Source organism: Lepidothrix coronata, unplaced genomic scaffold, assembly GCF_001604755.1.
Source record: "Lepidothrix coronata isolate B3197 unplaced genomic scaffold, Lepidothrix_coronata-1.0 Scaffold41, whole genome shotgun sequence".
Classification (NCBI taxonomy): domain Eukaryota; kingdom Metazoa; phylum Chordata; class Aves; order Passeriformes; family Pipridae; genus Lepidothrix; species Lepidothrix coronata.
In genome coordinates, this window is record NW_016690221.1 from 1,673,079 (window position 1) to 1,699,800 (window position 26,722).

The following is a 26,722-nucleotide window of genomic DNA, read 5'->3' on the forward strand; positions in this document are numbered from 1 at the left end:
CAGCCTGGGTGAGACCATGCTGATACCCCCATCCTGCTGTCTAGGTGTGATGCTCAGAGGATGTGGGAATGCTCCTGTACTCTGCATCTAAAGGATCTCACTTCAGCCCGAGCAGATTGAGAGATGCCAGCAACAAAAAGATCTCTCCTTCCTCCCAGCTATGCTCCACTTAAAATGCTCTTGGTATGAACAAATCCTCCTGTAGCCTCTTCTGGTGATGTTATGAACAACCCAGCTCAAGAGAGGCTTGAGCTAAGGAATTTGGATTAACTTCAGATGTCCCTGGCTGTAGGAAACAAGAGAAACAGATGAACTGGGTCTAAATTCCTACAGAAGATTTAAAATTGGTTCTTTCTTAGTGATGTTTTGGACAGGGCCGATAAGTGATGTGCAGTTATGAATCATATTTACCACAATAGAACAGGGGAGAGCGTTTCATGCAACGTTGAGAGCTTTAAAATGCTTTACACTGGAGAGCCTGCATGCCTGTGCTGAGAGATACAGGCTCTGCAATTAGATGTCTTTAGGTGGAGGAGGAAGCAGCAATACACTTGGAGTGGGAGCAGTAGCCCCATTGGCAGCAAAGACATTGCATAAAAGAGCTACTTCTGTGCAATGTGGTGCAAATCCCCTCCTGCTGCAACTGGGGAGCAGGGGCTGAATTGAGGTGCAAGCAGAGCAGTGATGATGTGTCTCTCTCAGGCATAAAGCAGAAAGAAAAAGGCAAACTAAGCAACTTTTGGGGACTAAAGTTAGGATCAGGTAGCTTCCAGCTTCTCAAAGGGAAGGCTTTGAAAGAGTAGAAATATGTTCTTACATCGGTCTCCATCACTTGGTGTTGCAGGCAGTGTGGAGGGACGGATGGGAGGCAGTAGGGAGGTTGCTGTGCAGGTTTCCTTAGTGCTTGCACCAGTTTCCAGTGTTGCTTTCCACAATTTGGTTTGGTTTGGGTTTTTTTGCAACATTAGAGAAACATTTCACATTAGGACAAACTGCTTTTTGCATTTAATTCAGAGATTTAACCCAGAGCGATGATTTGGTGTAGCATTGGTCTCACCCGTGTGGATCGTGCAGCTACAGCCCATGGCACTGCTGTGCCACATGTCCAGTAGCAGGGTTTGTCTTTGGGGGTACTGAGTGATCCTTGGACAGGAGGGATCCCAACAGCTTCCAAGGTAGTGGTCTCTTTCTGGAGCGGGGTAATGGGATCTCATCAGAGGCAGTGCCACATCCTCTGGAGCACTTCCAGCCCCTGAAGTGTGTGGTACTTGTTCATGTGGCTCAACCACCAGACGAATATTATGGTGTCTGACTCTTTGGGAACAGGAAAATTGGAAAAATAGGCCAGGACTGACTAATTTCTCTCCAAGCTAAAAATTGGACTCCTTTAGGTTATGTTTCCCAGAGGAGCTCCTGAGTTCAGTGCTTTTCCTCTCTTTTGAACTGTGTGAGTGAATCAATCAGGCTTCTATGCTCAGGCCAATAATGTCTCCTGTTTGCTAGAACTACTACTTAGGAACCTTCTCACATTGATGCAAGCTTTAACAGCTCATGGAAACCAAGCAATTCAGGGGAGGAAGGAGGTAAATATCTCATAAAAAAAAGTAGAAGCTAAGATTGCACATCGGGATAATGTTTTACATGGAAAACGCCATGGATATTTTAGCTGGTCCCTAACTTTGCATTGTATTAATGACATTAAACAGCACTTGTGTGGGTGTCTTAAAAGATGTTCTGAACTTGTAGAGATTTGTTGATTTTTATAATGATTGGATTTGAATTCTGTGATTTGTAGTGCTTCATTTCAGAATAATTGCATAATCTCTGCATAATTTAAGATTTAAAGTATGTATTTGTAAGTGTTCTCATGTAATCTTTTAATTTATGATGATGGTCTCCTGTAAGAAAGAGAGATTAATATTTTTAATTATTACTTTCCATTTAAAAACATGCTGTAAAGATTCCAAGGGTTTCCTGCAGGGCCTCCACGTAGGCCCAGCACAGTCCTGCCCAGTGTGTTTCTGTGGCGTCCAGGACAGAGTTTTGTTGCAATCCTGTTATGAAATCTTGTTCCCAAATAGTTATAACATATAAACAGAAAAAGTACTTTGAGAAAACAGCATCAACACAGGCTTGTTCCCATGCTCTTGTGGATCCTAACATTCCTGCTCTTTGCAGTTTGCAAGGATTATAAGATCCACTTTAATGCACTTAATACTTTGTTATCGTGGCAATTAGAACAACAGTAGTCGCTGTCTTGGTTTTCTTTTGAAGCCCATTGATTCTTTACTTTGGCCTTAATTACAGGTAGTAGAAGAGGTGTTTCTTCAGGGAACTAATTAGTCTAAAAAGCCTGGTTCAGCTTAGTGCCTGAGCACAGTTAGTCCAATGGTGCCTAAATGCAAGTGCCAGTTGCAGTTGTTTTGTTTCAGAACAAACATACATAATTAGTACTTCTCCACTGTTAGGAGTTGTGTTTGCTTCCATCCATTCACTTGTCTTTCCCTATGGTCTGGTTTGTCCAGAGGCTGCAGCACCTCCGTTTCCCCAGCCTGGTTTGTATTAAGGTCATGAATTAGAGTAGAGCAGTATTGCTAGTTGTAACTTGAACAGAATTCAGAGAAAGGTGCCTGGACTTCTCTTTATTTTTCTCTTTTTTTCTTTTTCACTTCAATGTGACCAGCCTACCAATATTTGGAAAAGGCTGGAAGCAGAGTAAGTGAAAAGCCCAGCTGATAGCGGTTTTCATCATGCTGTGAATAAAAACTAAGCTGTTGATATAGATCTGCTCTGTTCAGGGGTGGTCCAGGTAAACTGTAAGGAAAAATTCTGTTTTCTCAGAGGCTTTGCAATTTATCTATTTGCTTTAATCAGTGTTAATGTCAAATGTGCTTTGATTGTGCTAAAAGCTTTTCAGCAAAACAAACTGGAAGTCCAAAGTTGCGGAGAAAGCCACAGTCTTCCTGTAATGCACGTTGTAACATTCTTTTGAACTTTATTTATGCTGTTTAATAAAACAGGCAGTGCTGTAGAATACATGTGCCATGAATCCAGCTGTAGTGACAGTATCATGGCTATGAAATGCATGGCACATTGATTTGACTTATTGAACTGATTTATGTTTTCAATTTGTTTAAACGGCTCTAATGGTTGCAGCTCTGACAGATGTACGCTCACATTTCTAGTTCTATTCAAGCCCACATTAAAACCAGAACTGATTCCTTGTTTAAAGGATTGATTTTTATCTGTTCTGTGTTCCCGTGCCTGCAATCCACACGTCAGACTCCCAGATGTGAGTTCTTGTAGCATCAACTTTGCTTCCTTTTGGAAAATCGTAGAAACAGTTTCATTGGAAAGCAGATTCTTGGAAGAGTTGCTAAACCCAAATATTTTTGATTTTTAAAGGAAATCAACAAGAAGCTTGAAAGATTACATGTTATGGTATTATTGGTGTATGAAAACACAATGAGTTATTCAGTAACCATGAACAGAGTAATTACTTTGTAGAGGTAATTTTAAGTAGAATATCTTGTGTAATGGGAGAGGGTTTGAGGCTTCTTTGTATAAAGGTTGCCACTGTACATTATTTGTATACACGAAGAAATGATGAGTGTCTGTATCAGTATCAATTATGGGAGTATCTCTTGAGAGCCCACAAACTCTGAATTTTTCTTGCAGTCCAGGCTGTGCAATGCAGTTGGGAACTGGCCTGATGGTAGAGACCATAAACCAATAATCTTTGTGGCAGATATTATTGCTAAGCTCGTTGTTACCAGCGCTACCTTTGGCAATTATATTCTGAGTACTCTCAATTTTATTAACATACAGATTCAGAGTTCTTCACTTTCTGATCATCTGGCTTACTGCCTTTTACAAAAGGTCATTTCATCAGTGAAAACGCAGCTTTAGGATAGATCAGCTCCCCGATTCCTCAGATATTCAGATAAAATATGTGCTCCTTTGACCTCCATGGGTTCCACTTAGCAAATTAAGGTGCTGGTTTCTGAAGCATTCTCTGACCTCTTGTGTGAAGAAAGGCATTAGGGACAGCTGGAATGATGTCTGCAGGGCCACAGGGACAACCCCTGGCCCTCTAGCTGGGAACACCCAAGCAGTGACTAAGCCATGTCCATTAGTTCTTTGCCTTGCTCACATATGGGTGTGAAAGGGCAGGAGCCCCTCTTTCAGAGTGCTGAAATGAGACACCCCTTCTTCAAGGAGCCTTGGCTGGAGGTACCTGGGCCCCCGAGGCTGCAGTTCCTGCTTAGAGGGGATTGCTCTGTGCTCAAAGATCATCTGAGTGTACTTAATTGTCTCTCAGCTGCAGCATGGCAGCACACAGAGCTGCTGAAAAGAGAGAATTGTTAGCATTATGGATGGTATTTATTTAGAGCTGCTCGTTGTGCTTGGCACAGGCTGCCTGGGGGCTTGTGAGGAGTGCAGAGCTACCTATGCAGATGGATGTAATTCTTGGGAATGTTTATAGCTGTATAAAATACACAATGAGTCTTAAATTCTTTCAACATACATGGTACTAAACATACCCAAGCTTGTATGAATGTGTTAATTATTTTCATGTATTATGGCTCCCAAAAAGCACAATGTAAATACATGTTTATACATACATAAGTGTCCCTAGGAAAGCATGTCTAAAGAACTCCAGATGAGTGATTTTATGCTCTTAAAATAATAATGTCCCAGGCTAATTCTACAGGCTTTTTATTGCTTTGCTGTTTACGTACATTGCTGAAGACAGTAGGTGAGGCTGTCACAGCTGTACAGAGAAATGACATTTATCTTCCAAGTGCAGCATGACCTTATCGTTCATAAGTGGCATTTCCTCTCAGGATAATGAGCACCTTTTTATTTAGGCCATGCAAGACCCACAGTCATTGTATCTGATTTCTACAGCCCATCAACACTGTACACATTACTGTAATTATTGTGGATATTATTTTCTGTTGCATTCCGCTTGCTCTTTGGATTACACTTGGTCCTGAACAGAAAAGGGGATTGAGAAAGGAAAATGTCACACTCAAGTCTTCATGAATATCTGCAGGCTGCTGCATGGCACAAATACGACCACTCCTACAGCAAATGTACTTTTTTATACCCTTCCTATACGGCCTCCTGCACAAAGAGAGTGAGTCACCATTTTGACATGTACCAGCCTGAGCTGGTGTTGCCCTGAGGTCAGGCACTTTTAGGCACAGGTGAATCTTTGTAGCTGTTTATCTGCTTGGTTAAGAAGAAAGACAATTTAAACGTGACGAGAAGCTTAAAACAAAAAAAACAAGTGTTGACAATTCTTCCTTGCAAATATTTTCGTCAGGGAGCTCTCTCTGTCATGCTCCATGTTGCCTTGCCCCAGCTCTCTTGCTTGATTTAACTTTGCCTGCAGCCTTAGGTGTGTGTACTCACTGCATCCCTCGTGGTGCCCACTCACCAGCGAGCCTGGACCCGCCTCTGAAACAGAGCTCCCAGCCTCTGAAACAGAGCTCCCAGCCTCTGAGCATCCCACTGTGTGGCAGAGGAGAGGTTCAATACAGCCTGTACCTTTTGTGGCAGGAGCTAATAACTGAGATTATCTCGGCATATGTTCCTGCTTCTTCCCTTTCTCTGCCAAATGGAGATCTTTCATGTTTCTATAGCACAGCTTTGCTAGGCAGGTGTTTAGGAGCGAGGATACTCAAAGGTTTCTAATGGGACCATCAGGCAGTTTCACCTTTTGCCTTGTCAGGCTGCATTTGTTGGAGCAAGAAGCAATTGTGGGTTGCTGGATTGCTTTCCTGAAATGAATTGCTGTTTGCTTCACTCAGAGAAGATAAACACTCGCATCTCAAAAATATCATCCTGTCTGGCATCTTTGTTGGCAGTCTCAGCAGAAGGGCCAAAGGAAACAAATGGACCATGTCTAAGATAAAATTGCAGTGCTCCCTCTGGAGTTAATCCTTTCAGCCCAAAACTGAGCAGCACTGATGGGATGATGTAAGGAAATGGGCCCTTCTGTTCCTTCTGCTCAATTTTATGGATAAAGAAAAGACTTCAGCCTCGAGTTGATTAATCTTACACTTGGCCCTCTCCTGCAAGATTTTACAATGAAAATTTAACTGATGGTTGGCAAACACAGAATATGTATTATGCCTATGCAATGCAAGGATGGTTCTCTACTTGTTCTGTTCTTGTCTGCACTGTTTTTTTGTAGCCCTTGCATACTTTTTCCAAACCTTTTTCTAAAGAGGGGAAGATACTAACTGCTGGAGCTTAAAAGATTGGATTTCAGGCCGTTTTGATAGCCTTCTCCACCTCCCTACAGGAGAAATTAGTTTGAGAAAGCTGTAAATCTGTGCAGAGCTGGCCTGGGATCAGCCTTCATCCCCATGGAGGAGAAGGCTCTGAGGAGGTCCTGGGCTGCTTATTGGCAAACTTCATGTGCTGGGCAAGGTCTGCCATGGAGTTGCAAGGAAGCACTTTGCAGGAGTAGTGAAGGACCTTAAAGCTAGTCAGACTCTTTGGAAGGGGAAACCAGGTGGTTTTCTGCTCCTTGGATTCTGTAAGAGCCTCCTTCAGGCTTGAAAGAAGGAGCATAAGATTAAGAGGACTAATTAAAAAGGATAATTAAGTTGGCTGCTTTGACGAATGCCAGAAAGCTGGAGACTGAGGATGTTGTGGGCAGTCAGACTAGCTGTGGGAAAGAGGAGGAGAATGAGCAGACAGTTGGAACAAGAGCTGTGAAATAAAAGTTCCAGTTATTTTGAGAAATGATTATTCAATATTTAAAATGTAGTTTATTAGAAATTTTTCTGCAAATGTTTTCCAGAAACAAGGCTCTCTCTGTGTATGACTCAGATTCTTCCAGCTCTGTTTTTCATTGACACGAGTATTTTCATTTTCTTATGACGTGGATGGCTTAACTTTAATAGTGTTGAGTCCACTCCTGTTATGATGACTCTTAGCACAAGACGACTGCACAAACACTTCCAGTGCTTCCCTTCAATGGCTGCACTTCATATGTTGAATTTGATATGTAGAAAAGACTAGAAATTAGTCCAAGATGGCCCACAGAAGCTTGACTTCTCACTTAAGACTGTTGATAACCTAAAACCCTTCTTTAACTTGTGGGTGTGGGGGGATCTTCAGGGCCTCCTCAGTCTGAAGTGTGTGTGCCTTCTCCCATCCCTGATCCTTCATTCTCTACAAAACTAAAGGCAAAAATGTAGTTGTGCATTTCATACATTCGAATGTCTTCTTGTCTCTAGCCTTCCTTCCCACACACCATTCTTTTCTGTTTCTTTATATTTTTACCACGTTTATTCTACCTTGTCAGCCACCTCCTTCCCAACAAACCATTAAGCAATAACAAGACAAAACAAAAAAACCCCTTGCTGTTCCCTTCAAGTGCTTGCCTTGCATTTGTTGCCTATTTATAGCTGATTCATTTAAACCACAGTGGCAGTCAATCAGAAATGTGGTGAATCCTTCTTTCAAGAGCGTGCCAAGAGAGGATCTTTTTAGTTTGCTTGCTTTTTTTTTATGATTTCTGTTGGAGCCTCTACAGCATGCCTAAATTCCATTGGGATTTATTTATTTTGAATAAATTCTCAAATAAAAGTAGCAGAGTTTTGTTCCTCTTCAAAGAAGTTACAGGAGCATGACCATGGTGTGCAGGGATGTTTGATTTTATTCAAGAGTATTTTACACATTTTTTTTTTCTTCCAGTTGGCATCTTGGACAATTTTTTTACTTTTTCCATCTAAGGAATTTCTTTGGATAGAGAGACTGTTAACCTCTTTTTTTTTTTCTTTCTTTCATTTTTTTTCCCCCTACAACTTCAGGCAAATTCTGCCTCTAATCTGTTTGCAGTACAAACCTGATGGGGTATAATTTTGGAATTGTAAATTGTGACTGCCCATGTGGCCTTACAGAGGTCACATGATCTTTGAGCTTGTGTTTCCCCTTTTGCTGAGCAGGTTGGTGCTCCCATCTTCAGCCCTTCATGGGGTGTTGGAGAGGTGGAGGAAGTTTATATAGGCAGATCCCAAATAGCAAGGCAGGAGCTGTGGGTGAGACACTTGTACACCATAGGTGAGATGTTGCATGAGACTCACATTAATAAACTCAGCTGGACTTCTGCTGGTTCCATGGGACATGCTGAGATGTAGAGTGTTGCCAGAGTCTCTGAAGTGAAGCTTGTCTGCAAGGAACCTGGAAACCACTGATTTTTGCCATACCTGCAAGTGGAAGTGCTACCATTCTCCTTCAAGGGGAGGAGCTCTTTGGTATGGGGAGGTTTGTGTTGGGAATAGAAACTTTGCAATTCTTTTTAAATACTTCAAATTACTCAAAAGGACTAAGGTTGTTTCTGCTTTCCCCAAAGAGATTTAGAAAGGAAATACTGTTTTAAAGTGGGTCTCTACATTTGCCAGAGCATTTGCAAAATGTTTTAGCAGCCAATAGATGTACTAGTTTGGGGTTTTCCCCCTTTTTTGTTCTGCCCTTACTGCTCCTTCTTTTTATGCCATGACACCCTGGCAGGACAAGAATGAGGCAAAGTCATCTGGAGGGCTGACTCAGAAAACAGATACATAATTCCAGAAGTAATTCCTGCTTGGCCTCAAGCATGAATATACCTTCTGTGTCAAGGAGTCTCTGCTAACCTTGCCTTGCTCACAGTGCTGTGCAGATAGCACAGGAGCAGGAAGGTACAGGCTGAAGGAGGACAATTATCCTGTTTGTTTTTTCCATCTCACCACCCGTGATGGGATTTGATTCTGTGCTCTGGACCCTCCTGGGTCAGTTGTGTTCAGAGCAGCCGTCGGCGCAGATCAGCTGTGCTAAGCACACTGTGACATTTGGAAATCCCTGTCTGGAAGGGGAATTGAGCAATGAGCTTCTGCTAATTATAATAGCTATGTTTAAAATGTGATGTTTGCTTTGTTCAGCAAAATCCAACTATACAGCCAGACTAGAGGCTGGAAACGCTCTGGCAGCAGAGGAGACAGGTCCTCAACGCACGCGATCCCGGGGCGGAAGCAAGGGCAACTCAAGCATTGCTTTGTCAGAGCAAACATTGCACAATCTTGTCCTGGGGGTGGATGTTGTTACCTAGCAACTTCCAAAAGTGTTTGAAATTTGTTGGAGACCCTCCGAGGCTTAGGCACTTTACCCACTGTTCTCCTCGATGCCAAAACCATGCTGGCTGTCATTTCACAAGCCACGGGTAGTGCTGACTGAAACCCCTCCTTGACCTTTTGAGCTCGGACAGCCAGTGCAGTAGTGCAGAGAACCAGAGCAAAAACCAAACTTGATTAAAATTAACCCAGAAGAAAACAAAGGTTTGATTTAAACATGGATCTTCACCCAGCAATGTTTGCTGGTTGGCTCACAGAAGTTGCCCAGGGAAATGTGTTGACGTGCCTGAGGGCTCCTGTTGGGAGTGTGTTTGTGGGGACAGCGGTGAGATATCATTAGGACAGAGCTCTCAGCACACACATATCATTAAAGACATCTTTTCTGAACTATCACCACACACCACCAGCGGCCAAGAGCCTTGGGAAGCTTAAAGGAAGGTTCTGGCCTCCTCAGGGGTGTGAGGTCAGTGTGAGTTGTTCAGTAGCTTTGGTATAACAGTTAAAAGGTTAGTAAAAATGACTGTGATATGAGGAGACTTCAATAAGAAGAAAACTCTGGCTATGCTGCTGCTTAGCTTCCAATATTCTTTGTTTCATTCAACTACAGATAGTCTTTTTGGGGTCTAATCCATGTCCAAAACTCTCTTCCTCACTACTGCTTCACTTGGGGCAGAGGCTTTCCATCCCTACTGTTTTTGTCTGAATTTCTGTTCAGATTCTAACTCCACTGTAAGGCTTCTTTTAACTCTACTAAGTACTAGTGTTTCTTTCCAAAGACACTGGGCATCCACTTGTTTCCTCAGAAGCATTGACACCCTAAGGCTCTGGGATGTAGAGCCTCTCCTCAGCAAATAAGAATATTTTCCAGGTATTCAGCTGTCAGCTCAGGGGAAAGAAAATGTTGCTTTATGGTTGGTAGACTGACAATAACTCTTTATCCCTTTAAATTAAAAGTGACACACTCACATAAATCATTATAACAATACTGTGTGCAAACACTCTGCCTGAGTCCACAGGAGTTATGAGATGACAGTGAATTGGGGTGAATACCCTTATTCTTGACTTTGAGAAGTGCAGTGACAATGAATCACTCTTAGTGATGAGATGCAGCAGTGCTGACTCATCGGGCTGAAATTAGAAGGGCTTTTTTAGTTAGAGATGTAATTCCACCATTTTTTCTGATGAACGGATAAGAGTGAACATTTTTGTTGACTAATTTACAGTTTTCATCAATAAAATGCTGTTTCTTTCCCTCTAGGTATCAAACCTAGTTGGAGGCAACTCATGGGGAGAACTTAGATCCAGAGGTGCTACATCTGTTTCAGAGTTGGGTCTGGTATCCCTTCATTGCACTTTTAGAGATTTGACCACAGCACAGTGAAATTAATTCTCTTTAGTGTTCTCCAGATGATTTGTATTCCTTTACCTATTTGTTATATCCCTGTGGAATGGGCTGATACTCTCCTAATATTTTTGAGTTGCACTAATATATTAATAATCTGTTTTACTCCTGGCAAGAGATTTGTGGCCAATCCTCAGCAGACAGATTTGATGCCAGTTTATCTTTCTGCAGTTGGGTTAAAAATTTTGCTGTGGGGAGCAGCAAAAGTGAAGGGACTCCCTGCTACATCGGCACACTCAGCTGCTTTTCTGAGGTAGGAATATTTCTGAGCCCACAAAGAGAATATTAGTGGCAGGGGCTTCTCTGAGGGGTGTCCCAGTGATGGGGAATGACTCCTTTGGAGAGTCCATCAGCATCCAGCAGTCACTTGTGTGTGTCCTGGAGATGCTGTACAGGCCGACTGCATCATGCTGGAAGCAATTGGCTTGGCAGAGTTTCATCCATCAGGCTGCCCTTTGCTGTTGAGGAAGCAGCTGCAAACTCACATTTTTTTGTTTGGCACTGTATTCTCTCCCCAGGGACTGCAGCACCATTTGATTAGGATGGAGGGAAGGAGACCTATTGCAAAAGTATATTATTCCCAGCAGAGCTGTGCTAATCTTTTTGGTCTCTGTGCTCCTTCTTAGCAAGGTGTTGAACAAATACATTAAGGGAAAACAGGAGGAGAGAGGAGTTGCTGGGATGTTGCTCCTTAGCCTCACCTCAACCTCAGCTGCAGCTTAGAGACTAAAACAACAAATAATTGTTTTTGTTTTGAGATGTTTTTGCAAATGTAAGCCTGTTTTGTTACCTGAGCCCATTATTTTCCTCCCTACTTGCATGCCTTTCAGTCTGGCATGGGGCTGTCTGATCTCCAGGGACTCATCCTTTCCTGAATTGAATGCTCTGCATTTTTCCATCTCCCAGTTTGCTCTGGTGCTGTGTGCCTTCCCTGGCAGCATCTGTCTGGGAGATTATGCGAACAGCGTTGATGTAATAGATTTAGAGAAGTTCAGAGTCTTTCTCCAAGTTTTACATTTTGTTGGAGTTGTGAAGGTCACCTTTGCTTTGAGGATCAGGGAGATGAGGTTGCTGCCACTTCTGAACCTGTTGGTGCTTGACTTCTGCACTTAATACAGTGCTTAATCCTTTTAGTGCCCGAGTGGTGTGGCCCATCCGGTGTGGTTTGTGTCAATAGTGGCACCTTGTGCTCAGAGATTATCCTTGATTGAAGGTTTCTGAAGAGCGAGTATTATCTTTACGTTAGAGAGGGAGAGAAAAGAAGGAGTTTCAGAGTTTAGTACTTGGCCCTGGGTCTCTCAGCAGTTGTTAGACAGAGTGGGAACAAAAAGCCAGGTCTCTGCTGCAGGACTATGCAGTTTACTCTAAGCTAGGTCAAGTGATTTGCCAGGGATAAGGACGTGGGCAATTTCTGCTTGGAATCCTGTCTTCCTCCTATCGGTTGTTCTACAGTCACTTCGTTAGCACCCTTTTCTCATCATCTAACCAGAGAGAGTTTGGGGTTATTTCCTTATAATAAGCTTATTGTCGAGAATTCTTGACATTACTAAGTGATTGTGTCTCTTAAAGAGAAGGAGAGAGATTGGTCTGTCCTTGAGACTTAAGAGCAAGAGAAAGGTTTGGTTATTATCCCTTTGTCCAGTAAATCTTGATAGAGTGTTGACAGGAGCCCATATCTTTGCTAGAGGAGATGTTTTCCCCATGTCTTCGGTAATTATAGCAATGACTTTGGCAATTTTTCAATTTGCAGTATCATTTTTTGTTTAGCACCCAAGAGTCTTTGCTTTATTCCTCTCACATTTTGGTAACCAGCTGGTTTTTGTCTCTCACTGGGGGGCGGCATTTCCCTGCACAAATCCAGTACAAAACTGGTTTTTGGAGAAGGAGCAGCTCTTGCTTCTTTGATGAAAAACACTCACTGCTCTCTGCACAAAGCAGTGGCCTTCAGTCCCTGGGTCTTGTGGTTTGCTGTGATGCCCAGGAGCATGAGTCCCTGGGGATGTGGGACATCTGGCTTACAGGCATTCTAGCTTCCTGTGTTTCCTGTCCTTGCTTGGGGTAAAATTAAGGACTAAATTATACGGAAAACCACATAAGCTGTGGCCTGAGACACATGCTTTTCATTGAGCTGTAAACCTATCCTCATAACATAAATTATGTCAGTAAGTAATGGTCTCTGGTTTGCCTATTGCAGCTTTTCTGCAAGTTGGATTGAGTGTCATTTCACTGAATCCAAACTTCTCAAACACACTCAGAAGTTATTGGGGAATTTTCTTTTGCACTTTTGCATCCGACCAAGCCCCCTGCCACCTCCAGTCCAGCTCCTGGGAGATAACATGGTGTTCTGGATGCTTTTGAGACAGCAGCAGAGTTTCTTTGTAACTGTTCTTTCCCACTTTATAAAGCATGTGCATTTGATTTTATAACCAGGAGAATTTTCTTGAGAACAGCAAAAAGGAGCCTGTAAAGCAGCAAAGAAATTATTTTAGCAATGGCTGGTACTCAACTATCTTCCTGATTGTGATCTCAACTGATGCAATTTTGTGAAAGATTGGCAATTTCAACTACAAACATCAAAATATGTTAAATTAGAAATGACCATTTAATCCAGTGTAATTCTGTAGTGCAGTTCAGACATGCTGAACCAATCCTGTGCTGCTGCCCTTGGGCAGTGATGATGTGTGGTGGGTTGAAGGCAGCAGGCATTGGCTAACATGGGATAAATGGATATCTAACTTTAAAGTATAAACAGGGAAATGCATTCAGGAGCTGTTGAAAGCTGAATCCCACGGGTGAGATTTCAGATTGAACAGTAATGAAAATTTCATTTCAGTTCTCACAATATTTTAATATGCTGGATCACAGCATGCAAATAAAGTGAAGTCTTACTGCAAGTGGCTGATGAGTTACTTCTGTCTCAGTCTCTGCCACCCCCAGAAGTAATCTGTCTGTGGCTTTTGTGAAATCAAAGTTTTCCTCCTGTTTTTCCCATAAATAAGCCGGAGTCTTATTATTTGTGTTGGAGGTAATTAGTGACTGCAAAGTTCTCTTCAAAGTGTTCTCATCCTGTTCCTGTGTTGTTCCATGTAACTCATCAGTGTGGTGCCGAGGCTTTATGTTTTCAGATTGAATTGAATTCTAAGTGTTACAGTCAGTGCTTTCCTTATCAGAACTGTCCTGGGAGTGCTGCCATGTTTTCAGGTTTCCTTCATTTCAGCTGCAGCTTCTAGGCACCTTATTTTCCAAGTATCTCCTGAATCTAATAGAAAGAAGTGATACTGTGGTTCTTTTCCCTTCTGACCCAGCCTATGGCACCAGGTAAGATGTGCTGGCTTGGACCTTGTATAGGTCACATTGCTCTTTAGCCACACAGTAAGGCCATCGAGCTGGAGCCAAGAAGCTTCATCTTCTGTCTTCTTTTGTAAGTGATCAGAAGAATAAACCACTGTGAAATTACCCAGGGAGTGGGAGGCAGCCAGCACAAGGAAACTGAAGTGATTTGGCATGTTAGAACACACAAGATTCCGTATTTCTGTGATCGGTAGCCGATATATCCTTGTAAATTTGAATTGTGTGTTAACTTTCTCAAAGAGGAGAAGCAAGAATTTATCTTAGAAGTTAATTAATTTGAAATAACTATTAATTAACATTATACCTAAATTTGCAAATTATCACACTTGACTTGAATTTGCATACAACTGTTGCATATAAAATACTTCTAAGGGTATCTTGGACTTCAGCAAGCTGTAAAAATGCCGTTTATTGCAGCTGCGTTCCATCTTTGCCAGGCAAAACCTCCTCCTCCTTCCCTCCCCTGCAGAGGTGCTGCCCTTCCAACAAGTGGCCTTTCTTCTGAGGACCCACAGTTGGGATTTATAGCTGTGAAGGACAACCCCAGCATAGGCAGCTATGTATATTCTCAGGTATTTCACCCTGACGAGGAAGAATAAGAATTGTTCTTTTTAATTTGAGGTAGTGAATGTTTCTCTGCCTAGTAAAGCACTGATGTTGTATTAATGTGACTGTTAAGATAATCATGTTGTTTGATGAAAGCATAAGACTAAAATGATGTTTCCAAATGAAGGCTGTTACAATTTATTCCCCGTATGCAGCACACATAATTCTGCTTCCCTAACTCTTTGAAGCAAGCTTTTATTTTATGGGGTTGGCTGTTGCTACTACTGTGCTGTGCTGTACCTATGAGCTACTTAATGTGCCACATCAAGGAGTAAATTAATGCAGGTCCACAAAGAGAGCGTTTCGATTTGCTAATTGCTTGTAGAGCGGAGGGTATTGTTGTGTAGAGAAAGACTGTTCATTAGAGATTGAGTAGTTAATTTTTCCCTACAAATGAGGCTCACATTTGAGCTGTTTGCCTATCGGTCAGGGCAGTCGGCTCACGTTCAGCCCCCGGGGAGGAGGGGGGGGGCTGTTGGTGCAGTCGCTTTAACAGCTGCATTGTCACCACCAGATTGCTTTAGTTTCATTCATTAAACCCTCCCCGACCAGCCTCCTCCAGCGCCGTCAGTGAAGGCTGACTTTTGGAAGGTATAGAAGACAAATTATTGATGCAGGGAAGCAAGCTAAACAATTCAGAAATGTCTCCTTGGAGCTGAATCGGTTCCTCTCCTTGGAAACTGTTCCTGCTTCTCTTTCAGCCTGAGCTGCAGTGTCCCGGCGAGGCCGGAGCACAGGTTCTTCCCTTCCTGCCGCTCTCTTTTGAGGATGACAATCCACTGACAGGATATTAGACAGTGTTGTCATGTAAGATGAGTATTTTGAATTGACAAACACTTTTTTTGAAAGCTTAAAATAATTGACTGAATACTTGAGAGGATTTTTTTTTCCCCCCTGCTTCGCTACTTGATTTTCTTTTACCTGGTTGTGCTGCCTTCTGTGGGTAAACTGCACTTTACATGTATTTGTATATCTGATGCGTAATATCTGTTTGCATATCAGATTTCTTACTGTTTGAGCTCAGTGTTCTGTGGGAATTGAACATGGGTATTAAGTAGAGGGAATTTCCTTGGAGCTTTAAGTTAACTTCCGTGCACAACCTGAGAATTCAACAGAGAAGTCTGTCCTACTGAGAGATTCCTGAGATACCAAGGTGGATGTGATTGACTGAAAAGCCCCTAACACAGAGCTGAGCTACAAATAGAATCATGGAATGGTTTGGGTTGGAAGGACTCTTAAAGATCATCTCGTTCCAACCCCCTGCCATGGGCAGGGACACCTTCCACTACCCCAGGTTGCTCCAAGCCCTGTCCAATCTGCCCTTGAGCACTTCCAGGGATGGGGAATCCACAGCTTCTCTGGGCAAACTGTGCCAGGGCCTCACCACCCTCAAAGGAAAGAGTTTTTTCCTAATATCTACACATACTCTTTTTCAGCTCAAAGCCACTCCCCCTTGCCCTGTCACTACATGCTCCTCAGGTAGGGATGTGGCTTTTCCCATTGTGGAACTCTTGAGATGGGACTGGCAAACTGCTCCAGCATCTGCTGGCCCCCCTGCGCCTGCTGGTGTTGGGGCATCTCCTTCCCACCCACCCCGAGGGGCTCAGGTCCATCGCTCGTGCTTTTGTTGTCTGGAAATGGCCAGAGATGACTAAACCAAGAAGCCCAGCAGTTCATTCCTGAAAGGATAAGTTCCAAGAAACAACATGATACTGTTTCTTTCAGGTCTTTTCCGGCAAATGCCTTGGAGGGGCTGGGAGCAGGGGCTCAGCAGGATGCCAGGCACCCGGCCAGGGCCCTCTGCAGCTCCTTCCTTCCACGGCTGTGGGGGCTGGCAGCTCCTCTGGAGCACTCTGATTAAGTGAGATGTGGGGATAAGTTCAGAGCCTAATTTCTCCTTCATAATTAAAAAATTTGTGCATCTGTCATGCTGCTGGTGATTAGGTTGTATTTTCTTGTGGCCTAGAAGGAATATGGCAGTGAATCACTTTGCAAGCAGCTGTCCTCGAACAGCTGAGCGAGGCTCAATGTTTGATTTAGGCTAATAAAAAGTCTGGGGGCAGGGCTGATGTTTACAAGCTGGACGTGATAAAGCATTCAGATCAGTTGTGAGTGCATCCTGGTGAGTGCAGACAGCGGGGACCCCACTGAAGGTTTGGGCTTTGTGTTGTGCTTCCCCACCTGCCTGCATAGGTGGGCACGGACAGGGAGCAGGAGGGACCCCACTCTGGACTGCAAGTGCATCTGACAGCATCAGCTGTGCTGGAGAAGCCTCCTTGTCTCCAGCTGCGTCACTCTAACAGCTCTCAATGCATTAAATATGTCCCTTTTGCTCTTCTGTGAGTGTTGTAGTCAAACCATATGTTTAAAAATCTTTTAATCTTCATAAATCATTTCTTCCAGCAGTCTGGTAAGTTTAGTTGCTGCTCTCCGAATTCCCACTAGTTACTGACTCTTTCCCTTTGAGATGAGCTGCCTTGAAATAAATGCAATGAAGAAAACCTACTTTGTGATTTAGTTCTTATCTGATTGCTTCTCCAAATCATATTGATCTGCTGTTATCATGCTGCTGGCTTGGACTTGCTGTCCAGGTTTTGCCTCTGGGTCTCTGCTGGCATAGCACCTTGAAATGGTTATTTTCCCCAAACCATATTATATATAAGATAAATTATGGCATATTTCCTGCTTGTATTTTTGATTTCTCCCATCCCTTTTTATTATTTCTCCCGTGTCTAAAAGGTTTTTTTCATCCTCTTCCTGAAGTAAAATGTGTCAGAGTCTTTTGCTATCCTTTTTTTTCTGACTTTTATCAAGGTTTTGTACTTTAAAATGCTCTCATACCCATCTAGTTAAACAGGCTCTTAGGGTACTGTCATCTTGATATTATAAAGAAAAATATTTACACTGAAGGTGACCAGAGCTCGGCACAGTGTGGTGGGTTGATCCAGGCTGGGTGTCTGGTGCCCACCAGAGCTCAGAGGATTGAGCCACGAGGGAATTCACACTTTTTTTCAGTGTGAGTTACTCTGTGATTCTGTAGGAGTCTGTGTGAACAGGAGGCTGAACAGAGACATGACCCTCAAATTCAGAAATGGTTAGATACTGTAAGAAAATATGTAATTTTTAATGTAATCCTTAATTCAGTGTTTCTTATATCTGGTTTAGAATAGGCTACTGGTTCCAACCTAAAGGTCATTTTCATATAGATGAGGCTAATAAATATACAGAAAAGTTGGGGTAGTTTTTAATCAAAAATATTCAGTTGGTCTTGAGATGTTTTGCAAAGTTAATGCCAGCACCTCTCCTAAACAGCATCTCTGAGGGCATGTTTTCTAACTCTCCCAAAGTGACTTTCTCCTGGCTCCCACTTGCTGCTGTCATTGTACCTGATTCAGTAGCAGTGGGGAAAAAAATCTTTCCCAGGTGTCTACAAATTTATAGTTTCACGACGTTCCAGCATCAAACTTGGTGATAATTTCATTTTTTCTTCTCACTTGCTTGTCCAGTCACTCCAGTTTTGGTTGGGGCTGGCATCTCCTGCGGTGTTTAATGAGTGTGTTTCGTTCTCCTGTGCCAGGTCCCAGGCTTGTATCAAAACCCTTTTCATCCTATTTGAGTGTCTGTTCCTTAAATAATGTCACATCATCCCCTGCCCTGCACAGCAAGGAGCTGAGACTTTTTCAGTTTCCACTGAGCTCTGGGGCCAGGGAAATCGTGAACTGTTTGGTTGTTTGTTTGCAAAATGTTCTGCTGTTTGTTTTGCTGTGCTGAACCCTAAGACAGTAATTTTTTTTGTTTGCTTGCATTTCGGTGCAGTTAGCCTTCAAAGCTGAATGTTTTCCTTTTCATTGTTATAAAGTGCTTGCTGTTTGTTGCTGGTTTGCATGTGGTACTCAAAAGACCCATTTCATGTGTGGTGAGAGATTGTTTGAGGGACTCCAGAGGGTTTTAATGGTATTTGTTTGAAATTATATTAATTAGTTTGTAGGAAAGTTGTTTTTATTTCTCGTCTTTGTTTACATAATTTAAATTAGCTTCTCTGTCATCACTTGTGACTACTTTTTGGGCTTTCTGCTAAATAGAGAAAGGCTTATTGCAGGCTAGCAGAGTTTTGGGAAATTAAAGATGTGGGAAGTAATAGCACTCAACTATTATATGTAGCTTCTCTTACCCATCTCCAAAATACTCATTTTGTTTAAAATCCTTTTTCATAAACAAAACTCTGTGAAAAGATCCTTCTCTGAGTCGAGTTTCTGTTTCCCCCAAATTATGCAGGAATAACAGAAGATATTTCTGCTCTTGTTTGAGAATCTTTACATTTCAAATTTCTCCTTAAAAAAAACCCCACAAACTCTTGCACTGGGGTGTTTTCCTCACAGAAATTCAGGAGGTTTATGTTACAGAGCAGATTTTCTCGGTGTTTTACCACAGCAGTTTGGAAGGCTTCCAAACCCAATCCTGAACCCCTGAACTTCAACAGAACATTTCCTGTGAAGTTACCTTGAAACAAGCACACTCCTTTCAGGAGCTGTGGAGCCAAACCTCTTCTTTCTCTAAAGTTAAGCTTGGCAAAACGGGGTGGGGTTTAGACCACTCCTTCTCCAACTTCCAAAGAAATGGATGTGCTGTCTGGACCATGGGATTGAAATTTGGACTAGCTAATCTAGTGGAATTCTTCCCTGCAATAAACCTGTTCTTTCTAGTGTGTGCAGGCTACAGGTTACAATCTCGTGGATTGGGATGCTGATAAAACAGAGTAAGATCCAACACTTATAATTCCTTTCCAATACTATGAAAGTCCTAGTGCCTTTGGTGATTTGGGGGGGAGGGAAGTTGGGGAGTGATGTGACAAGGTGCAGTCTTGTTAAACTTCCAAAATTGCATCCTAGACTTAATTTTCTATTTTTTTTTTGTGTCTTGAAGGCTCAGCTGTCTCAGGTTCTGGAAGAAGTGGGAAACCATAAGCAAAGAGCAGAGATGGTAAGTGTTCAATTTTTGCTTTTTTTTTTTTTTTTTAATTATTTTACAGGGCAGTAACATATGCAAAGTTCAGTTCATTTAAACAATGGATCAGTTCCAAATATTTGGAAATTAATAGCAAATAAACATTGTAAAAGTTTGTCTTGCTACTGCCTGTCTTGGCACTCCCTGTCTCCATACTCACCTGGAAAAGTGTTGGATGGGATCTAGTGGCCTGTCTTCCTTTTTTTGGCAATTTCCTTTCTCTTCAGCAGTTCTAGATCAGAAGCAAGCATTTAATTTCGTACTGAATTAACTCCTTTCTTTGGGGGCCTTTGATTCAGTCTCAAGTGTGCAAAGAACAATGAGATGAGATACAACAGAATTATCACAAACTATTTTTTTTGCAGTATCTGTTAATTTTCTGCTGGGTTTGTCTATTTTATTGGCACTTCCCTCAAGGACCAAAAAGAATAGAGGCCACAAAACCAGACAGGGAAGTTTATGTGCAGTTTCATGACTACTGTGTACAATTATTCATAATCAGGAATAAATGAGGTGTCAGCATTAAGCCATTTCATGAGCCGTTGTTTTTGCTAATGGGTGAATTGTGGGATTCCTGCAACTTTTTCTAGTCACAAGAAAAACCTGAGCAGTATCCAAGACGTAGAGACTCGTTCTGTAGATGTGATTAATTTTATTACTAATAAAAAAATAGGCCTGCATCAGTGGCAAGTAAGTAGGTGCTAAACAGACATCTGTTCTAAAATCCAAATCATAAACCGTGGTTTCAACTATGGGTCTTTTTAGACTTGTGCTGAACTCTTGTAGGGCACTGGAGGGCAGGACTGCCGTGCCCCTGCTGTGCTATTAATGGGTTGCCATACGTCTGTTGGTATCTTTTTTTTAAATTTGTGCCTCTTGCTGTTTCAACATCAGATTTTTCATAATGAGAGCGTTAATTAATTCCGGTTCTGGGGTGGTCTCACATTGTGGGCAAACATTTTTGTATGCCCAGCTGCTTTCTGTGGTGATGCAGTTCACAACTGATACTTCCAAAGAAAACTGAATTAATCCTATTTACCATCTGATCTCATTACGTGCTGCCTTGTTACAGTTTCAAATTCTATACAATCAATTTTGCATTGTGTTCAGTGGATATATCAGAGGAAAAACTTGCTGTTGTGTTTTTAATGTTCCGATGCTTTGGGGTTTTTTTAAACATTTCAGAGTTTTTCTTTTGGGCTCATTAAGCCTGGGTTTTGAGTTGTTTGTTTGCCTTCAAAAATTTGTTGTATTAAACAGTCTAGCAGAGAGCTGGAGAAACTGGGACTTCTGGTGTTAAAGCATTAATTGGTGTTGTGCAACATCCATCAGCAGAGGATAAAGCAGCAGTCAGTGTTCACTGCCTATTCCCAAGGGTTTCTCAGTGGAAAACTGCAGGTCTTGTGATCTTCCAGTAAAGTTTACATCAACCTCCCATGAACAGGCTGTTTTCTGTGGTGCTTTAGACGATGGATTGCAGATTGTGAGGTGTGGGCTGTACTCAGCAGTTTGAATTTTGTTCAGTAAATACAGGAAAATTGCTTCATACTGAGGAAGAGAGAGATTTATTTTTTTTCCCCCTCTTTTTCCCTTCTGAGGGAAAGCCTAGGGAAAGCAGTATAGTGCCTTCTTTCCACTGGTGGTGGGTGGTTCTCCTGCATCCCCAGTTGAAATTTCCCTTGTGGGTAAAGTTATGTCACTCTGTGTCTTCTACAATGTTGGCAGAGACAGAGGTCTGTCCCCTTTGGGTGGGGCTGTTCTGTAGCTGCCTGCCCAAAGGCTCCTGTGGATATACCATCAGCCCCATTCTCCTCCCCATTTTGCCATCCAGCAAAATGTTCTTTATATGGGTTTTTCTCCCCCTCTCCAAATCAGTGTCTCACTTGGATGGCCTTATTTTCATACTCCTTTAAATGTGACACTTCAGCAAGATTGTTTGCCCGGTTTGGATTCCTGACATCTCACCTTCCTTTTCCTGCCTTTTGCCTGTGAGCCTCCAGTCTCAGTTTGATGCTGAGTGTCCGTGGCTGCAGGTGCAGAAGGGCTCGTGCTGCTCTGGGTGCTGACAGATGTGGGTATTGCTTTTCATCAGCTCTTCTGCAAACAGGCCCATGGCTCTAAGTGGAATGGAATAAACACCTGTCAGGTGCTATCATACAGTCTTTGGGCTGCTTCTGGGATGATCCTCTGTGCAGGTGACATCTCTGCTGCCACCCTGAAGAGAACTGATGGCTTTGCCCCCCTCCCCAGGCGCTGGAAATGAAGGCATGTGCTGTGGGGCTGGTGAACTGGCTGATTGCATCTCACTGAGGAGTTTGGTGTCTTCCTTGTGCGCACTGGGGGCATCTTAGATGCCTTGGTAAATAATTCACTCTTCACATAGCAGTATTTAAAAGTAAAATACTTGTGGGATAAATCTGATAGGATCGTGGCCTCAGTAAAAGAGGATCTGCAGGCTCTGTGTCCTTGGAGGAGAGGGCCCTGGTTCAGGGAATTGTGTTCATGGGGACAGTATGAAACAAAGGGTGGTGTGTGCTGTAGAGGACACTGTGCCAGGCTGGGGCACAAGGTCCTGCTATAGGAGAATGGGATGGACTCACCTCACTGACTGTCATGGATAACTCCAGCGTGGGATTTCATTGCTTGTCAACTAAAAGCCAATGTGCTACTGGAGAAACGAAAAAAAGAAAAGAAATTTAAACATCTTCAGTTAATTGCAGTTGACAAGACAAAGGCAGTTTGACTTTCCAGTATTAATTAGCAAACCCATACTAATTAGCTTGTATAAGCACAATTCATGCTTCTTTCCCTAAATGCAATTAATATTGCAACTGAAGACGTCTCTGGGCTGTGCTGCTGTATCATTAACATACTTTGCCCTAATTAGACACGGCCAGTAGTGGCTGGAGAAATGAGTTTGTGATTACAACCATTAAAAAATCCTCTAATATTTTATATCCTTCAGGGAACTTGAACCTAGAATTTATTTTTTGATTTAAGAAAAATTACCCTTATCATTGTGCTGTGTAATTAACAATGAAACTTTGATTTTCCTCTCCCTCTAACCCTTCACTTGTTTGTTTTTCTTTATTCACAGTATAGGTGTGTTCCCACTGTAAGGGAACAGTCTTCTGAGAGGTGATACATAACAGGTCACCACTCTGATAGGGCTCAGGTCACTGGGCTGTCTCACAGATCTGTGGGGTTTGTCTCTTTTATTTGCTGAATGGTTTTTATTGTGAATTTTTTTTTAGTGCCTAGGCACACTTTTCCTGCAATGTTTTCTTATGCATATGCACTTTTCTGACAATTTTATCAGCACTGGAAGTTTTCTTTATTGGAGTTGGTGCTCCAGTGTCTGTATCTTCAGGATGTGCCAGGAGATTGCTCAGAGAGTTCACACATATGGCTCCCTGTTCTGTACTGCCAGGATCTTATTTCCTATGGTGTGTTAGTTTAGTGCTCTACTGGCTTAAAGCTGAGAGCAAGCTTCACTCACACAAAAATATTATTTGTGGAAAATGCTTTCTTGTTTGTTATATTATTTTTCTTTCCTCCCCTAAGGGAGGGAAGCAGAAGATGTGCTTGTTTTTCTAATTTCCATTTGCCTTTTTCATATCCCTTTATAGACAGGAGGAGATTGTTTGGCTCAAGGTTGCCATCCAAGCAACAGCTGTGATCTCTGATCTTACTCTTTCTTTCAGTCTGGTTCTGTAGCACGGGGCATTCATGTCAAGATTTCTTTTTCTCCATCATTAATCCCTAAGGGAAGTCAGCTTGGTATTAAAAAAGCATCACCTGTATTTTCACTGCCCTGAGGTGCCCTGGGTATCTTTTGACTTTCATCTTCAAAAGACAGCTTGGCCCATGTGGGCTCTGAAATCTATAGACTGCTCGTTGGAACAAATTATATTTCATCCTCCAGCAGATTAAAAAGGATGGATATATGAATCAGAAGAATTGCTTAGCAGGGTGGGAGGTAAAGAAGATTTGAAGTCCAAGAATGCAGCCGTCACCAAATGAGTGGCATAAATTGAGTGTCCTTACAGAAGCAATAAAGACACCTTAAAATGAATATAATGAATACTTCGTGCCTTGAGGAATAGTGTTGGTTAACCCTCTGCAGAGAACAGGAGACCTTTATTTAAGAGCAGCAGGTCAACAATAGTTAAAGAACCAAATCATGTGTTCAGTCTGATGAAATCATAATGTTTAGGATTAACTTAAATGTCAGCGACTGCCTACACTGATGGTTATCAGAGGAAGAAATGGAGACAGAAAGGAGAGTGTGTGAAGGAAATAAACTCAGAGAACACTGTGCATGTTGTAGTTGGGAACTAGCTGCTGAATGGAAGGCAACATGGAAAACTTATTACCATAATTTTAATTTGCAGGTAATAACAGTGGTAATAGGAAAAACGTGAACTTTAATATGGAAAGACCTGCCCTGGATAACTGGCCAATAGAACTCATTTAATTCTTGTTTAAGAGTTATTAAACATAAAGCAAGAAATACAACGGACCAGGCATAAGAACAAAAGTGGTGTTCATTAGTGGAAATGTAAATTCTCTGTATTATCTATAATAGGAAGGCAATTAAATGTGGGATTAGAGAACTGAACCATGGTAGTTATAAATAAAAATGAAGCTTTGCTGGAACATACATAGAACCAACAGGTTGGGAGGGGAAGGAGTCAACTGACTGGTGCAGGAGGCCTCCATCTATCAAAAGTGTATTTCATAATTTCTGAACTGATTTAGCAAATCTCCTTCCCATGGGACAGATTTTATCCTAACACCTTGTGTGAGGCTAGCAAACCCAAGACAGATGAGTGGTGTGGCACTCAGCTGAGGAGCAGGGTGAATAGTTTTAGTAAGGCAATCTTAGGGAAATATCCAGTTCTCAAATCAGATTGAAAAACATGAATCTGGTTATAAAGAGACAGCAAAAGAAGTTAATCCAGAATGAAATGATATAGTAACAGAAGACTGGAAGAGGACTTTTAGATCATAAAGTCCAGTCCTTCAGTAACTGAGGCAATTGCAGCATATATCTCAGTTCATAAATTTATCAAGCTTGTCTTGAAACTGCTTTGGTTGTTTGTACCATTACTGTCATTGAAAGACTGCTCTGACAGCTGAAATCTTCCCAGTTCCAACTGAAAATATATGTGCACTTAATATCCATTCTTTTTCTTGTGCTAATGTTCTCCTTAAACTACAGTGACTGTTCTTCCTCCCTCATATTTATGCCGAGACATATTTATAGAGAACAATTGTTCTCTCCCAGCCTTTCATTTGTCTAGGTTAAACAAATCAAGCTCTTGCAGTCTTCTCTTAAAACAGGCTCTTCAGGCTCCTCATGAATCCTGCAGCTTTCTTTAAATCTCCTTCTGTTTTTCTGTGTCTCCTTTGAAGATGAGTCACACCGTTCCAGGTGATGTTCCAGCAGTACCTTGTACAAAAGTATCTTCCATGGAAGCATGGAAGATACAGATACCTGTATCCAGGATATTGCTCATTTCCACTGCCACATGGCACTGATGTTCATCCTGGGATCAGTTCATCTACCCCACTCTTTGTCCTCCTCTCTAGCTTCTGACTGAGGAAGACTCAGTTTGTAGGAGATGTTCCAGCTGTTGTGTGACTTGCACTATGACAATTCAGTTCTGTTCCTTGAGTTTTCATGTAGCTTCCTCTTTCTGATCAGTTTGTGCCCCTCTGTGATAAAACCTCCCTGCTCTGTGCTATCAGTAACTGTGCTCATGTATTTATATTTTTTGACCCAGGATCTTCAGTGAATTATATCTGCTTTGAATGTGTCTGAGACATCTTCTCTATCAGGTAGTTTTACTTCAGCAGAGCCTTTAGTTCCTTATCTGTTCTGTGTATACTTCACAGTGTTTGTATTGTTCTTCACTGTATTGTGTGATCCTATTAATTCAGATTTAGAGTTGTTGGAAAAAGGGGGTGAGTGTACAGGAGTCACTGATGCCCTGTTTTAAATTTTCTCCCGATGTTTTTACTGTGGAGCTTTGGTTCTGAAGGTGGAGTGAACCCTAAACAGTGGGATGAGAGTACTCAGAGTGACTCTTCTCCTTTCCCCTTTCTTAGAGAGCTCTCTCTCAGGGCCTGTTGTAAACAAGTACATTAAAACAGGTCCTTGCTATTCCCCACTGTGTAGGAATATGGTGAGCTCTGAGGAACAGGCAGGATTATTTTTCCCCCCTCTCTTAGCATAGGGAATGATGAACTGCCTCGGTTGGTGTTGTACCTGCTGCACATTCCCTCTTGGAAAATTCACGTTCAACACACAAAACCGTGGCACCATCAGAAGCATCCGTTGCACGTGATGTGAGCGTGGAGGAAGCTTTGGAATTCTGTTGGGTGAGTGCTGACAAACTGCCTGTAAACTGGAGAGGTGATCAGCACATTACACTGCTGCACATTAGTATCTCAATGCTATTTTAATTAGGTTAGAAGAAGAGACTTAGCGAGTCAGTTCTTGTGGTTTATCTCTGTTTTAAAAATCTAGCTGGGCACATGGGATCAAATAGTACATTCCCTTCAAATTAAAAAGAAATAAACTGTCTGTTTAAAAGTCCCATTACCCAAATGAACCTGCTGCTGGATCCATTAATGTGAAAGTTTTATGGAACTCGGCAGCACCGGTTGGTTTCAGCAGGACGGTTTTCATTTGCTCTTCGAAGGCGATAAGAGCTGACATGGGGTTAGGGCTGTCAGAAGGAAGAAAGGTGGCTGCCTGAAGTGGAGAGCTGCCTTACTGCTGCTCCTCCCTCTGCCTCCCTGTGGGAGAGGTACTGCCAGATTTTGGGGGCTGCTCTGACCCAGAGCTGAATGGCAGTTCCAGCTCAGATGGGATGTACTTACATATTGACCCCATTCCCAGCCCATCGTTTGGAGGGGCCTCCATGCTACCAATGTACCCCTAAAACCTGACCTCTACTGACAGGCACAATTATAACAGGAGCAAGGACTGGGGAGGTAGAATGGGGGGTAGGGTTTTTTCCTCTTTGGTTGTTGAGCAGGAGAAAGGGGGATCATTTTCCTGTGCAGAGGACAGTGCTCTGCTACAGCTGGAGTGGTCCTTGTCAGTGTCACTGTTGTCACTAAAATCTGAGTTACACTGGGTTACTTAACTGAATGAGAATGGGATAGGGATATTATCAGAGGCTTTATTTTAGTAGGCACAGCCTTGAGACACAAA

General features: G+C 42.3%; 1 protein-coding gene across 2 annotated transcripts in view; it reads left to right on the forward strand.

The window, feature by feature from the left end:
• The window catches only part of MAD1L1 (MAD1 mitotic arrest deficient like 1), a 353,601-nt gene that overhangs the window by 151,102 nt on the left and 175,777 nt on the right, over positions 1-26,722 (forward strand). For both annotated transcript variants that reach the window (XM_017813643.1, XM_017813644.1), the window contains one exon: positions 19,414-19,470. In XM_017813643.1, the coding sequence (XP_017669132.1) occupies positions 19,414-19,470 (57 nt within the window). The remainder of the gene's footprint in view (positions 1-19,413; positions 19,471-26,722) is intronic.